Source organism: Schistocerca piceifrons, chromosome X (assembly GCF_021461385.2).
Source record: "Schistocerca piceifrons isolate TAMUIC-IGC-003096 chromosome X, iqSchPice1.1, whole genome shotgun sequence".
Lineage (NCBI taxonomy): Eukaryota > Metazoa > Arthropoda > Insecta > Orthoptera > Acrididae > Schistocerca > Schistocerca piceifrons.
In genome coordinates this window covers 410,589,083-410,604,170 of record NC_060149.1, presented here as the reverse complement: position 1 = coordinate 410,604,170, position 15,088 = coordinate 410,589,083, and the positions used below count along the sequence as shown (strand labels likewise).

The 15,088-nt window shown below is 42.3% G+C and overlaps 1 protein-coding gene across 2 annotated transcripts in view; it reads right to left on the bottom strand.

Annotated features, from left to right (window-relative positions):
• LOC124721964 (host cell factor 2) overlaps window positions 1-15,088 on the bottom strand; it is a 279,952-nt gene that overhangs the window by 225,346 nt on the left and 39,518 nt on the right. For both annotated transcript variants that reach the window (XM_047247128.1, XM_047247127.1), the window contains exon 4: window positions 2,825-3,027. In XM_047247128.1, coding sequence (XP_047103084.1) covers window positions 2,825-3,027 — 203 coding nt within the window. The remainder of the gene's footprint in view (window positions 1-2,824; window positions 3,028-15,088) is intronic.

Sequence of the window (15,088 nt, the reverse complement as noted above, 5' to 3'; positions counted from 1 at the left end):
TGTCAACCACGAACATGTTATTTTATAACATTACAGAAACATAACAAAAATTATAAAAAGCATATAAACTTATGAAAATGTTAAAACAATGACACACATTAAAGTAGGATGATGACAGACTGCGTCTGAGAAAAATCTCTCTCAACAGCGTGACAAACCCTATACCGTTACTATGTTAATTGAAGAAGAGGCCAAAGGCCACAGACAAAGTTTCCAATTTTATGCTATAATTTATTGTTAAGAATAAAGTCCTTATAACTGAAGTTGTGCTTAAAAATTTAAAATTTTTCAAACAGTTCCAATCTAAGACCGCTCTCTTCCTCACGACCGCATCTTCTAATTTAATAGGGGAGTGTGTACATTCTATGAGACTCTCAGTGTAAGTAGAGTCATGAATGTTACTGCCCTTTTTACACAATGAATGTTCTTTGAATCTGATGTTGACTGCTCTTAGTGTGTTCCCTACATAGAAACAGGGACAATCATTACACCTCATTTTATAGATGCCAGAATGAGATAATGGCTTATTATGCTTTCAGTGTGAATTAAATTTTTTCCAAGACTGCTGCTAGTTTAAAACAAAACTTTACAGCCATATTTCTTAGTAAGAAGACAATGTACCTTATATTAAATATAGGTATGGTATGGAATGGAAAAGAAACTCCCTTCATCTTTACCTTTTTTCCCCAGCTTGTAATCTCTCAGAGTGGATTCTTAGCCGTTTTCTTACCCAATATTCTGTCTACTGACGACTGTTCATAGCCATTATTTCTGGCTATACTTTTAATCAAATTTCTCTTTTCCTGAAAAAATCTCTGGGTATAGTAGTGTAACAAAAGCACAATAAATATTAAATGTAGAAGGGCCAATTTGTGTGCTTATGGATGAGCCGAATCAATTCTGATAATGTTACCTTAAAAAAAACTTTGCTTGTGAAAGATTATAAAATCAGTTTTATCTTTTTGTATACCCAAAGTAAGATCAAGGAAATTCAATTTACTATTTTCATTCTGCAATTCCTTGGTGAATACTACTTTACCATATAACTGATTGAAAGTAGTATGAAACAGCTGACCTAATTCCTTAGAAGTGCCTATGAACAAACTTCAAGTGAATTTGTGAAAATGTCAGTTAAAATGCTGGCAAGGGACTACCAACGGCCAAGCCGAAACACTGCATACACAATTTTTTGTTAAACATGAAGTAACTGTGTTTAAGTGCAATTCGAAGCGACAACGTAAGTTCAGCAATTTCAGGCTCTGTTAACTTTTTGTGAAAATGCACGTTATTTTCAACCACCTCGAAAGTAGTGTGAACTGGAACATTGGAATATAAGCTAGTGCTATCAAAGGAAGCTACCTTGGCCTGCAGAGAACATGCTACAGTTTTCGAAGGTACTTATGAAGAACTAGGCAAACTGTTTCATACATTTAATTAACTGCATGATAAAATAGTTTTCACTAAACAACTGCAGAATGAGAATAGCGAGGTGAATTTTCTTAATCTTTTTTGAGTATAAAAAGGATGAAACTGAATTCTGAATCTTTCATAAGCCAGTAACAGCTATGAACAGTCAGTAGTAGACTGATTATTGGATAATAGAACTGTTAAAAATGTCCCACTCAAAGATTACAAACTGGAAAAAGAAGTTAAAGACAAAGGGAATTTCCTTTGCCGTACCAATTCTAGAAAAGCTAAGAACTAGCAACTGTCTTGGGAAAAATTTCATTCACATCTTAAAGCATAATAAGGAACCATTATCTCATCCGGGCCTCTATAAAATAATGTGTAATCTCATGGCTCTACTTATGCCATGTACACAATACAATGTACACAATCCCCGATTAAACTGGAAGATGTGGTAGGGAAGGGAAGAGTTGTAGATAGGACTTGTCCAAGGAATTTGAAATTTTTAAGCACAATTTCAGTTACAAGGACTTTATTCTTAATGATAAATTACAGCTTAAAATCAGAAACTTTTTCAGTGGCTTTTGGCCTGTTCTTCAATCAACATAGCGGCGGTATCAGGTATTCCATGCTGTTTAGAAAGATTTTTCTCAAAGAGGCTGTCAGTCATTATCCTACTTTAATGCATGTCAGTTTGGTTCACGTTTGCGTACATTTATATGATTTTTTTATATTTGTTACGTTACTGTTTCTATGATATTATAATGTAATTTTTTTTAATATGTCAGGTGTCTTTTGCAGTTGCCACAGTTTCTTATGTGTCACCTGAGCATAATTTTCCTGCTGGCTTGTGCCTTCTATCCTGCTAGTTGTCTGTATGTATGATGCACATGGCCTTACATTTTACATGGACCATTTTTACTGTTGACTGAGCCTTATGACTATGCCATGGCATTTGTGTGGATCATTTTCCTGTTGACTAAGTCTTATCACCAAGTTTCTCTTTTCCACAATACGTAACATGCAACTTTAATTTATATTTCCACTGTAAGTAATTTTTAATGTTCCTTTTGCTGCACATATGACTTCCATGTACTGATTATAATATATTCAATTTTAACACCTGTATGATTACACTGCAAAGTTAAAAAAACTTTCTTACAAGTGAAACTTGTCTAATTATGTAACATATTAATGAAACACTGGCATCCTCATAATGAAACAACCACATTTAACAGAAGAGTCAACACTAGTGGACATTGCACGAACACAATAAATGTGCAAAAGACAGCAAAAAATAAATGGACAGTTTCTTTGCTTGTGGGATAATAAGCAGACATACTGCAGTGTAACAAGTTACAACTTAAGGATAACCACGAAATACAATAAAAGAATGGTAGGAAATTAAGTAACTTACCACAATCCAAAAACCAAAGGTCCCCTAGACGACAACCACTCATTCCACCATAAATGACAATACGAGTTACTTCAGTGGCTTTCTGTGTGTATGCCACTGCTGTGTGAGACTCCCTTGGAGATGGTGGTGTACCCTTTGTTTGTGGAATGTCCCAAGCAGTGGTACTCGTCTTCAAATCCAGAGTATAAAGATCATTCAGATACCTAGTTAGGATAATGAAGAAAAAACAGCAGCTTTTACTTTCACAGTGTTGAAAACCTTATCGTGTTCATATATATATAAACAAATACCTGAACCAATGTATTATGTACTGTGAGGAGAAACAGACAGTAACAACAAAATTATGACAACAGCACAAATCAACATGTCTTGATATACAAAAAGAGATTTCGTAAGCCTAAGTTACAACTGTTTAGTAAAATATAGTGATTTAACAATACACTGTCACCAAACGTTCCCACATCAAGTACTACAGATGGCGTTACAAGGTAGGTAGGAAGATATGAAGATGGAAGTGGAAGAAAAAGCAATTCAGGATATAATACTAAAATTACATCCTTCTCCACCAAGCTACATGTTCTGCTCCCTTAACACTTATCATATATACTACTTCCTCTTAGAGCAATAAACCTATGCCCTTAACTTTATAGTGAGGTTTACTTCCTCTATACCCTGCCAACTTTAAATTGATTATCTCCAATCTTATCAGTATGTCCAATGACACCATTACACAAAACTACTATTTTTCACAAGTCAATCAACACTGGTGCACAGTCTTATGATCCGGAACTTTACGTCACAATCTCTTCTCCCATTACTGGCCAAATACAATCAGTGAACATTTCTTGCATCACTATGATCTGAACCAGCTAACCTAGTCAAGCATCACCACAGTGGTGTGTCTAAACAATCCCAGGTATTGATGCAGTTAGATATACAGTAAAAGAATAGATTTGGAAGTTCAGCTCTTACTTTCGCATGTATCAATAATGTGTGTCTCCCACAAAACAGGATTTTAAAAAACTGGATACTTTACAATGACAAAAATATTAAAGTGAAAAGGCAGAAGGAATTGAATGCTAGTGAGGAGAAGGCTTTGAAGCACTTAGGACTAGCACCAGTGCCTAGAGGCACCCTCGTAAACATAAAACATTGGGTACCCTGAGCACTGATCATTATATTTGTCTAATATGTCAAAGAGTGAAAGACCAAGCAGTGTATGATAGAAATAAGAAGTGATATGTGTTGGTTCATGGGTATAGCATAGCTGGGTGGGTTGGTTGGTTGGTTGGTTGATGGGACCAAACAACAAGGTCATCAGTTCCTTGTTTCAAATGTGGTCCATTCAGACGGATTGACATCTCAGAAAAGTCAAACTGACAAAAGATAAAAGGCCAAAACATGTAAAAGTGCAGTCGTGTTGTCAATGGCAAAAACAAAATGACGGAAGTCAGCAAGTGAGCAACCCCAAGGCTATGATAGAGGCAGGAAATACCCCACCCCTGATTCTGTACAGGCAAGATCACCTGCTATTTAAAAGCATTCAACAGCTAGAATGTAAAAGCGCATATTGTAAAAGGAGACTAACCAAACCTAAGAAGTGATAAAAACACAGTAAAAAAGGAAAGAAAAGAGGATCTTGGCCAGGGAGGGGAGTCAGGAGTCTCCAAACACAGCTGACAGTGGGGGAGACAGGACAAAGAAGGAAGCTGTAAATCACAGCGAAGAGACAAAAGGTGGAGCCCAACCGGTAAACCCGAGCGAGGGAGGGAATCAGGTGGGCAATGTCCTTGGTCTGGGAACAGATTAGAATAGAAAGGATGAGTGGGAGAGGAACGGACAGCGACTGCATAAGAAACCAGAAGCTGGGACTGCCAAACAGAAAGGGGAGGCCGAGGGGGGGGGGGGGGGGGGGGAGAGAGATCCCAGCTTCAACCAGGAGACTATCAACAGGGCTAGTAGGGAAGGCACCAGTGGCCAAACGAACACCACGATGGTGGACCAGATCCAGGAGGCACAGTGTGCAAGGAGCAGCTGAACCATAATCTTGACAACCATAGTCCAAGTGAGACAGCACTAAAGGCGGAGAAGAGCCGAACGATCCGCATCCCAAGAGGTGTGGGCAAGGAAGCGAAGGACATTTAGTTTACGGAAACATACTATCTTCAGAGGTCTGATATGAGGCAGCCAAGTGAGCTTGTTGTCGAAAAGAAGACCCAGGAAACGAAACTGTGGGACCACAGGTAATCATTGTGCATCGAGGTAGAGCACGGCGACAGAAGTGGACCACCAGCAATTTTAAAGGAGTGCATTGAAACCCGTGTGAGAAGGTCCACGCACAGGCACGCCATATAGCTGAAGCTGCCACTCTGTAGAGGCCATCAAAGAGGAACTAACCAAAATGCAGAAATCATCCACATACAGATAAGGGGTGACCAAAGGACGGACGAAGGCCAAACAAGCCCATCTATAGCAATGAGGAAAAGAAGTACACTCAATACGGAACCCTGTGGGATGCCATTCTCCTGGGTCCATGGAGAACTACAAACAGTAACAACCCGAACCGTGAAAGACCGATGGAACAGGAACTGCTGGATAAAAATCGGGAGTGGGCCGCGAAGACCCCACTCATGAAGTGGAAGTGAGATGTGATGGCACCAAGCCGTGTCATAGGCGTTGCGAAGGTCGAAATGGCGGCGCTGGGAAAAAGCCTGCCAAACTGCTGATTCCAAGCTAAGTAAAAGATCGATTGGAGACTGTCCCTCTCTGAATCCACACTGGTAAGGGGACAATAGATCTCGATATTCGAGGACCCAATTGAGCCGACGAGCTACCATCCATTCAAGTAACTTGCAAACAACATTTGTCAGACTAATAGGCTGATAGCTTTAGACAAACAAGGGGTTCTTACCAGGCTGAATGATGGGAACTACGATGCTATCCCTCCATTGAAAAGGGAAGTCACCCTGGAGCCAAATACGCTTAAACACCCGGAGCAGATGTTGTAGTTGTGGAGCACCAAGATGTTAAAGCAATTGGTTACGAATGGGGTCTGGGCCAGGGGCTGTATCATGAGAAGAAGAAAGTGCAGAAAGAAGTTCCCATTCAGTAAAAGATTCATTGGAAGATTCTGACTGACAATGGGCAAAACGTAAGGCAGAAGCTTCGGCCCACTGTTTCTGGTGAACGAAAGCAGCCGGATAAGAGGTTGATGCTGATGCTGTTGCAAAACAGGTCGCAAGATGTCCCACAAGAATCTACGTGTCCATGCAAAGGCCATCCGGGAGGGCAAGACCTGGGAGGATAGATTACCGATGGCAACCTTGGAGAGAGCAAAGTGTAGCCCATACCCGTGACCCAAGGACAGTAGAACCGAGGGAAGAAACAAAGCGTTCCCAACATACCCGTTTGCTCCGTTTGATTAAGTAACGGACTTTGGCGTGAAGGCGTTTAAAGGTAATAAGATTGACAGTGGATGGTTGCCTCTTAAGGTGTTGCAAAGCTCGACAGCAATCACGGATGGCAACAGCAACCGTCAGACTGCACGACGGGGATTGCCGGCGGCGACATGGTCAGGATGAGCATCGAATGGGAAGGCCAGCGGCATGAACAATCTCATCATAAAAGTCATGGTGGACGACATCAATACAATCCGACAAAAAGGGAGAAAGAACGAACTGTGAACTGTATAGAGGCCAATTGATGCGTTGGAAAGACCAACAAAGTAACCTGTCCATAGGGGAGCGGGAAGGGAGCGAGAGAATCAATGGGAAGTGGTCACTATTGCAAAGGTCGTCGTGTGGCGACCAGTGGAATGAAAGGAGGAGGGAGGGAGAAAAAAGACAAAGATCAATGGCAGGAAAGGTACCATGACCAGCACTGAAATGAGTAGGGGAGCCATCATTAGGAAGGCCCAATTTGTGGTCTGCAAGAAACTGGTCTATGTGAAGACCCCAACTATACGGAAATGCACTGCTCCACAAGGGAGGATGAAGATTAATATCCCCAAGAAGGAGGAAGGAAGGAAGGAGGAAGTTGCTGAAGAAGGGCTGTTAAGGCGGCAGTAGGTATGAGAGTCCTGTCAGGAGGGAGATAAAGATTGCAAACCGTGACCTCAGAGTCCAGGTGGACCCTAACAGCAACTGCTTCCAATGTAGTTTGAAGAGGAATCCACGTGCTAGCAACATCCGTACAGGCCAACGTACAAATGCCATCAGAGGCCCGCAGGGGGCCGACCTGATTTTGACAGAAAGCACAGAAACCACGGAGGGTTGGTGTGTGATCAGTAAAATGAATTCCTGTAGAACCACACAAGCTGCAGAGTAAAATGAAATAAAGGATTTAAACTCCAGAAGGTGACCGTAATATCCATTACAATTCCATTGGATAACCACAGAATGATGATTCAAATGGGGGGGTGAACAGACTAAAGCCAGCTGTGCTGCCGGGTCACCATCCGTCTCCGACAAGGAGGGGGCGACACCCATGGACAGCAGGTCAGATTCAGGTTGCGAGGGTGGGGACAGGACCTCTGGCGACACCAAAAGCTCCGTGTCCCAGGACTTATGTTTCTTCTTCTTTTCTGTTTGAGACTGAGGAGGGCTGCATGGCAAAAAGGAGCCAGCTGGAGCAAGATCTAGAACATTAAGAGATCGAGTGACCTGAGGGGCCCACAGACCATGGTTCTTGTGTGGCAGCAGATCTTCGGCCTGGAAGGTGCTGGGAAGGGGGATCACGGGAGGGGCACTCTTGACTGGCAGACGCCGAAGAAGTGGGACACTTCTCCAGCTGGGCGACGGGGGAGGGGGGGGCGGTGCCTGGAGGGGAGGGTGTGGGAGCCGCAGTGGAGGGGGGGGAGGAGAGGGGTTCAGGACTAGTGGGAGGAAGGCGGAAGGCGTGAAGACGTAACTAAATATGATTTAGTTACATCTTCTTACTTCTTATGAGCCTCAGTGTAGGTTAGACAATCAAGGGACTTGTACTCTTGGATCTTCTTTTCCTTCTTATAAGCCGGGCAATCTGGTAAACATGGAGAATGATTGCAATGACAATTAACACACACAGGAAGGGGAACACAGGAACTCCACTCATGGAGTGGACGTCCACAGGCACCACAGAGAGGGGTTGACAGGGGGAAGACATGTTGCCAAAACACAAGCTCTTAAAACACCTCATAAGTGGTGGGGTGTACGGCTTCAAGTCACATCGATAAACCATAATTTTGACCTTCTCAGGGAGGGTATCCCCTTCAAAGGCCCAGATAAAAGGCACCAGTATCAATGCGATTGTCCTTTGGGCCCTTCTGAACACACCGAACAAAGTGAACACTCCGCCGTCTTATACTGTCCCAAAGTTCCTCATCAGTTTGAAGGATGAGGTCCCTGTGAATAATTACACCTTGAACCATATTCAAAGACTGGTGGGGGAGGGGGTAATGGACAGAGGAATTGTGTCGACATGGTCACAGGCACAAATGGCCGCAGACTGGGCAGCTGAAGCAGTTTTGATCAACAACGAACCCGACCGACCGCATCTTGCTCAGAGAGTTTACTTCACCAAACTTTTATTCCATGTGTTCCACAAAAAATAAAGGTTTGGTATTGGTGAAAGTATCTCCATCAGTCCTGGTGCAAACCAGATAGCGGGGGAAAGGTTTCGCCCCTAGCCAACGAGCCTGGCCCTGCTTCCAGGGGGTAGCCATGAAAGGGAAGGCTGACGGGGCAGAAGAAGCAGCACTAGAAGAATCATTTCCATGCAAAGAGATGGCCGTAGAAGAACAGCCAGAGTTCTGAATCTGTACGCATTTCATTTGCACAGCGTCCACCACGATACCACCTACTCCAATCAGGGGCTCTCCCCACGGGAGCCACCCAGCCACAGCATGGGCCGTCTGGAACGGCAGCCACTGCAGGGAGTTCTGATGCTCCAGGATGACAACCACTGCTAGGCTTACATGAGGTGGTCACAGCTCAGGTATCAGAAGTGTGATCCCTGTGTTTTCAGGACTGGCTACTGCACTGGCTATGTACCCTAGCACAAGACAACAACGTGAAGGAAAGGGTGGAAGGAACTAGGACGACACGCTGGAGACACTAGGTAAGGTGCTCTTCCCCAAATGGTTCACACTACGGAACAGAAATTTAGTAATGGAGGTTAAACCCCAGAGGGCGACCAGATAACACCAAAATACTGAGGTAATTACGCAACAAAACCAAATCGCAAAGTCAACATAACCAGGAGGATAGCGGGGCCACCATAAACAAGGACATCGAGAGAGGGAGAGGAGAGGGCGAAGGGGAAGGAGCAAGGAAAGGAATGGAATGGAAATGCAGCCCGGGAAAGAAGGAAGGCTGCAAGAGCTCGAGGCCCCGTGCTCGCCATGCATGTACTCGCCACGTACACACACGCACGCTATATAGCACCATTACAAATCAAAGATCACCAGTATCAGGTGTTGTCAGTAGTGAAACTAATCATAAATGGGTGAGGTAGTATAAACTCTGTTCCTCTGGGTTTTTTGACAAGTGAAAGATCAGTATTCCATGCAGAATGTAAACAAAAACCACCATCTCTAAGATTACTTGCTAATTTAATTTCAGCAGCTTGCTTAATAACACTATTCCAACAGCTGTAACTGCACATCAGCTCTGCCACTCCCAATTATTGGGATAGTGTAATCAAGGACGCCGTTGAAATTAAATTAGCAAGTAAGGGTGCGATTCTGTCAAAATACTGGCAGTTGTCGGCAATGTCCAAAGTTATTTGAACATTGGATATCCTAGGAAAAACTAATGTCTCTAATTTTGTTATGTTGCCTATTTTCTCATACAAAATATAACACTGATGGCAGCTGTTGTACTGTCAACTAGCATCTGAGGTAACAACATATCTGGGCAGTTCTAAAACCTAAGTCCCATTTTTTGATACACAAACAACAGTTCATTTTCTATAATAGATGCATCATTTTGAACATTGAAGGGTGCTATATTTTTCCACAATCACAATATTGGTCAAGACAATTTTGTAGATCCTGTGGCAGTTTTACAACTGCCCATGTCATACCAGTTCGCTGCTATGTCCTTCATGAAGCAATGAACTTTTTTCTCCATCTCTTAGTTGGAGCAGAACCACTGTCCAGAGAAATGTTCCATCAACGCAGGAAAGAGGTGGTAGTCACTCTGTGCCACGTTCGGATTGGTTGGTGGATGGGTAATGATGTTCCAACCAAAGTTTTGTGGGAGATTGACAGTTTGACAGGTGACATGTGGCCCGATGTTCTCATGGAGAAGGCTTTTCTTCCCCAGTTATGAATTGCCCTTCTCAGTTTTATCAGTATTTCACTGCCTGCCCACATGTAGCCCATCAATCTCCTGTAAAACTTTGGTTAGAACCTCCTCATCCAATCTCCAAACACCATGGACTTTGGGGATAGGTGATAGTCGCTCGGTGCCAAGTTGAGGGACAATTTCTGTGGCCAGTTCTACTTAAATGGTGAGGTGAACGCTGAGGGTTCAATGCTTCCTGTAAGACATGGCAGCAAGCTGGTATGACATGGACATCGCAAAGCTGACATAGCCTCTACAAAACTGCATTAACCGAATTCATGATTGTGGCAGAAATATGAAGCATTGTTCAACCTTTAAAATGATGCTATTACTTTAAAAAAATAAATGCTTTTTCTATATCTGAAGATATAGGATACTTTACTTCTGGGATTGCCTCATAGCTTCAGCCCACATTGTCGATCAGCTATAATTACACACACTATGAGGATATGAGGAACTGTTAAGGTGCTTCACAGGTACAATGGCGAGGGTCCACTTGTCACAAAATGAGTCCACTGTGAGAGTCTGGTATGCTCAAAGTGTAAGCAATAAAAGACAATGGCTTCTACCTGAGAGGCTATAGGTGACATCACCTGTGTGGACAATGACTAACCTTTTCAAACAGGACTTTCCCTTCAAATCCAAGTACAAAAGCACCCTATATATCCAACTGTCCTTTTAACATCTCTGGATGACGGACACAAAACTGACTGTCATTTTAAGTTCACACTCAATTCATCAACAGTTTGAAGGTTATGACCTCTGTAGCACATGGTACCCTTAATCATATTGAGGTTTTCATGCTGAATAATAGTGACTTGCATGTATCCCAGCTAACTGCATTATTTGGGTGTACATTTGACTATGTATTTGTTTTGTTGTAAATGAGGTCCATTTCTATTCTGTTGTAATGAAGCTACTAATCCACATTGGTTCTTTGTGTATTCCAGAAGTAATAACAATTTGTTACTGTAAAGGTTTGTTCATCAGTTCTAGTGCACACCAGATATCACAAACTATAGTCAAATTTATTCAAGTTTGTTCTCATCCCATTGAGTGGCCAGAAACTCAAATGCTTAAGTGTTATATAACTTTCTGCATTACTACAGCTAGCCCTCTGGTGAGACAGTTGATCTGTACAGTTATTTAATGGATAAATTTGATGAATTTAGTTTTTTGATCATCAGCCCTAATGCTGCTCACTGCTCTACCCATGGATGCCACCCAGCCATGGCAATAGTCACTCTGCACAGTGGTCATTGCCTGGAACCTCACAGTAAAACACTTACTGCACAGGGAGTTTACAGTTTACGCATCAATATCTTAGTCCCCACATTATTCGATGGCTACGACAGAGGGTACATGACAACCTCTCTACATTGGACTGGCTACTGCATTGGATTTTTTGTATGCAAGTAACCGTAAGTGTGCTTAAGATCTTTAAGTAACGCAGACTTCTCGAGACAGCCTGTACTGCTGTAAGATTTCGAAGGAAAGGGTAGAATCAAATCCCAATGGAGACTAAAAAATTAAAGAAGCCATAAGTTATAGTGGTTTGGTAGATAATAAAAGCCAAAAGGAGACTTTGATCATAACTATGTTGTCTTGAGAGCTTGCCTAAGTTGGGACTCTGTTTAGTCACCTCTTATGATAGGCAGGAGGTACTGTAAGCCATCCTAATCCTTGTCTCACAGGGGTGTGTATACAGAACAGTAAAAGATTAAACTTACAATATAGAAAAAGAAATAATACTGCAAGGGTTCAAGGACTCTGTATTCACCACATACATATGGTGTGAGCCTCCAGAGGAAAAAGGGAGGGGGGGGGGGGGGGGGGGGCAGGATGGAGTTTGTGTATGTGTCAGGGTAATCGGGAGATATAAATACCATAAAAGAAAGTCTGAAGTTATTATTGTGAAACTGTTTACATTATGACCCTGCATGGCTAATTTAAATTAGTCCCATGGAAAACTGAAGTTGATAGCAAAAGTAAAGGTATTCAAAGAAAATGGTGACTTTTAGGGCAAGATTTAAACACACAGAGAGGGAAAGTAGGGAGAGGTGACCTGTCTGATCTGGAGTATAATGACACTATAAGGGCAAGGTAGAGGCACAATACAATAAAGGTAGAGGTAGAGACAGACAGTCAAAGGGCATGTCCCCTAGAGCCAAACTCAAATATAAATGAGGCTGAGGCCAACACTTAAAGGGAGGTTTACTATCTTTTGGTTAAAATATAGATTTTTTAAATTGCATTTTTGGAGCCATAAAAGTGTTTGGAATCTACTCCTGAAACAGTTTTTCCGAATATGGGATGGAAATGTTTGTTATTCATGGTTGAAGAAAAAAGTGCACCTCCCTGAAACCGGCCTTTTTTCACACACCGCTTTTTTTGGGAAATTTCGACTTAGTAGCCGCGAAAAATTATTCTATGTGCTTGCCCATGACTAAAACTGATAAAGTGACCAAGGAGCTTACGACGTAATACGGCTTGGCAATCCGACGGCATTCCAATTCAGTTGAACAGATGAAGAAGGCAATTTGGACAACCTATTTCTACAAGTGTTTGGCAGATGACCACCCACAACACCGAAATTGTCCGGCTGGGGAAACCAGTTGGTGCAAGTGGCACATTGCAGAGGCTACCAGACATCTGCACAAATATCAACACGACCAGCCGCTCTCCAAAGAAGTTCAAAAAGTGATTCATCCGATCTATGAGGCCCTTTCGGAGGGTGAGTTATTGTACCGGTGCATGGGAGGAAACTCACAAAATTCAAATAAAAGTTTGAATGCGTGCATTTGGAAATTAGCCCCCAAGCATTTACATTCTGGTGCGAAGACTGAAGATTGTGACTATGGCAGTGAGCAGCTTCAACGAAAGGTATTCAGCAATTCTGAAGACCATGACAACAATCGACTTCACCCTGGAATTCTATCCGACGCAATTTGCCAAGCATTTGGACGACCACCGGACTCAAGCGGCCGAAAACCGCTTGTCACCGGCCGTACGAGTGGCTCTGGAGCGGCACAGGATGGCCCAGATAGATCAGAACACCCTCCATGAGGAAGATAAAGGACTAGTTTATGGACTCAAAATAGCAGATTGAACGTAAGTTACATAATGTTGCATTTATATGTAGTCAAAATTTCAAAAACGTTTTTCTTGAAATTAGTTTTTTTATCACGCGGTATGGTAACTTCAAATCTACTGAACCGATTGGCACGATTGTTCGTTTCCGACGAAGCAAACTAAAAAATTGTCTAGGAGTTGTACCACTTTTATTCCAATCTATCAACTGTTAATATTTTCACCTGGGGGGGGGGAATCTATGAAAAAATCCTATTTTTTTCAAAATGGCTGCCATTTTGTTTTCTATGGTCCAAATAACTTAAGCAAACCTAAAGAATCTTATATACTTCGCTAACGTCAACTCAATTTTGATTTCAGGCGAGGCGGCTGACCTGCGACATACCGCACATGGAGGTCTATATCGAAATTTTGTTTCGTTACGACGGCACTTCCGCCTTTGCTCTTCAACATTTCCGGTCGAAAAAATTCCAGTTTGTAGAGGAAATATTAGTAAACATTTTGACCAAATCTGACATTGATACCTAAAACACATTCCGAGAAAAAAAAAAATTTTTTTCAGGCCAAAGATAGTAAACCTCCCCTTAAGGCAAGCCCCCTTTAACAGAAGCACATTACAAGAGAATGAGATTCAAAAACATATCTGTGCAGGCAGACATGGTGGGGTATGGGATGGCGGGTCGCAGTCCATGAACTCTCTCCCATGTGTCTGCAGGGGCGCAGCACACAGTATTTGTTACACAGACACTCCAAACTGGTTAATGAAAGAATGGTGAAATATATCTGTGACAGGACAGAAGGTTTTAGGTACCATCACAGAATGATTCGCTTCAACATATTAGTTTATCGATGGGCAAGTATTAAATACATGATGAATGGTTATGAATGCATGTATGTACAGTAACTGAAGTCTCTACATGTGCATATATTGTAGAAAATTGAGCTTCCAACAGTGCTTGACAGAACAAGCAGGTTGCTTTAAAGTGTCTCCTCGCACCGGCAGCGGCAGCGGCAGCAGCAGCAGCAGCAGCTGCAGCCATTAGCTGTCTGAGCCAGAGAGATCATCACATCATCAAGCTGGCCACTATTCGACAAGATGATGGGGCCAGGAACTTACATTTGTTACAAGCAATGGAATTGTGAAGTGATTTTCTAAATTGGTTCCCCTATGGTTTTTGGGATTTAGAAGTTCATTTCCGATTTGAGTGTTGCTAGAGAAGCCTACACTAGAACTGGTAGGTACAAGCTCTAATTAATCATCATGTCTAACAGTCACTCGAAAAGACAGTAGATTGCAGATTTATGTGGGCCTGTGACTAATACACTGTGAGAGAATATTGTCAAGAGCATTTATTGAATTATTGAGTTGGTACTCGGTCGGTGTTGTCAATCAGAACTTAGTGTGACAGAGTTCTTACATGTGTTTAGCAGTGTATCAGCTCCAATTTATATCGTTCCATGAGAAAAAGTAGGATACGTTGAACTAATTGATTTGAGTTTACGAGGGTCGGTCAAAAAGTAATGCCTCCCATTTTTTTTCTACTTAAAGAAATTAAGTAAGTGAAAAATTTGAATTTGGCGCCATTCCTCAAACCTTCTTCTGCAATCCACTGCAGTAGTAACTTTCTGTGTCAACAGGTGGCAGCACAGCAGAAGTTTGTAAGATGGCCGACATCGATGTTCGTTTGAGACAGCGTTGTGTGATTGAATTCTTGAATGCAGAAGGTGAAACGCCCATACGCATTCATGAAAGACTGAAGAAGGTGTATGGTGTTGTGACAGTGGATGTCAGCACTGTTAGACGATGGGTTCGTCGTTGTAAGGAAGCTGAAGGGCAAACACCGTTGAC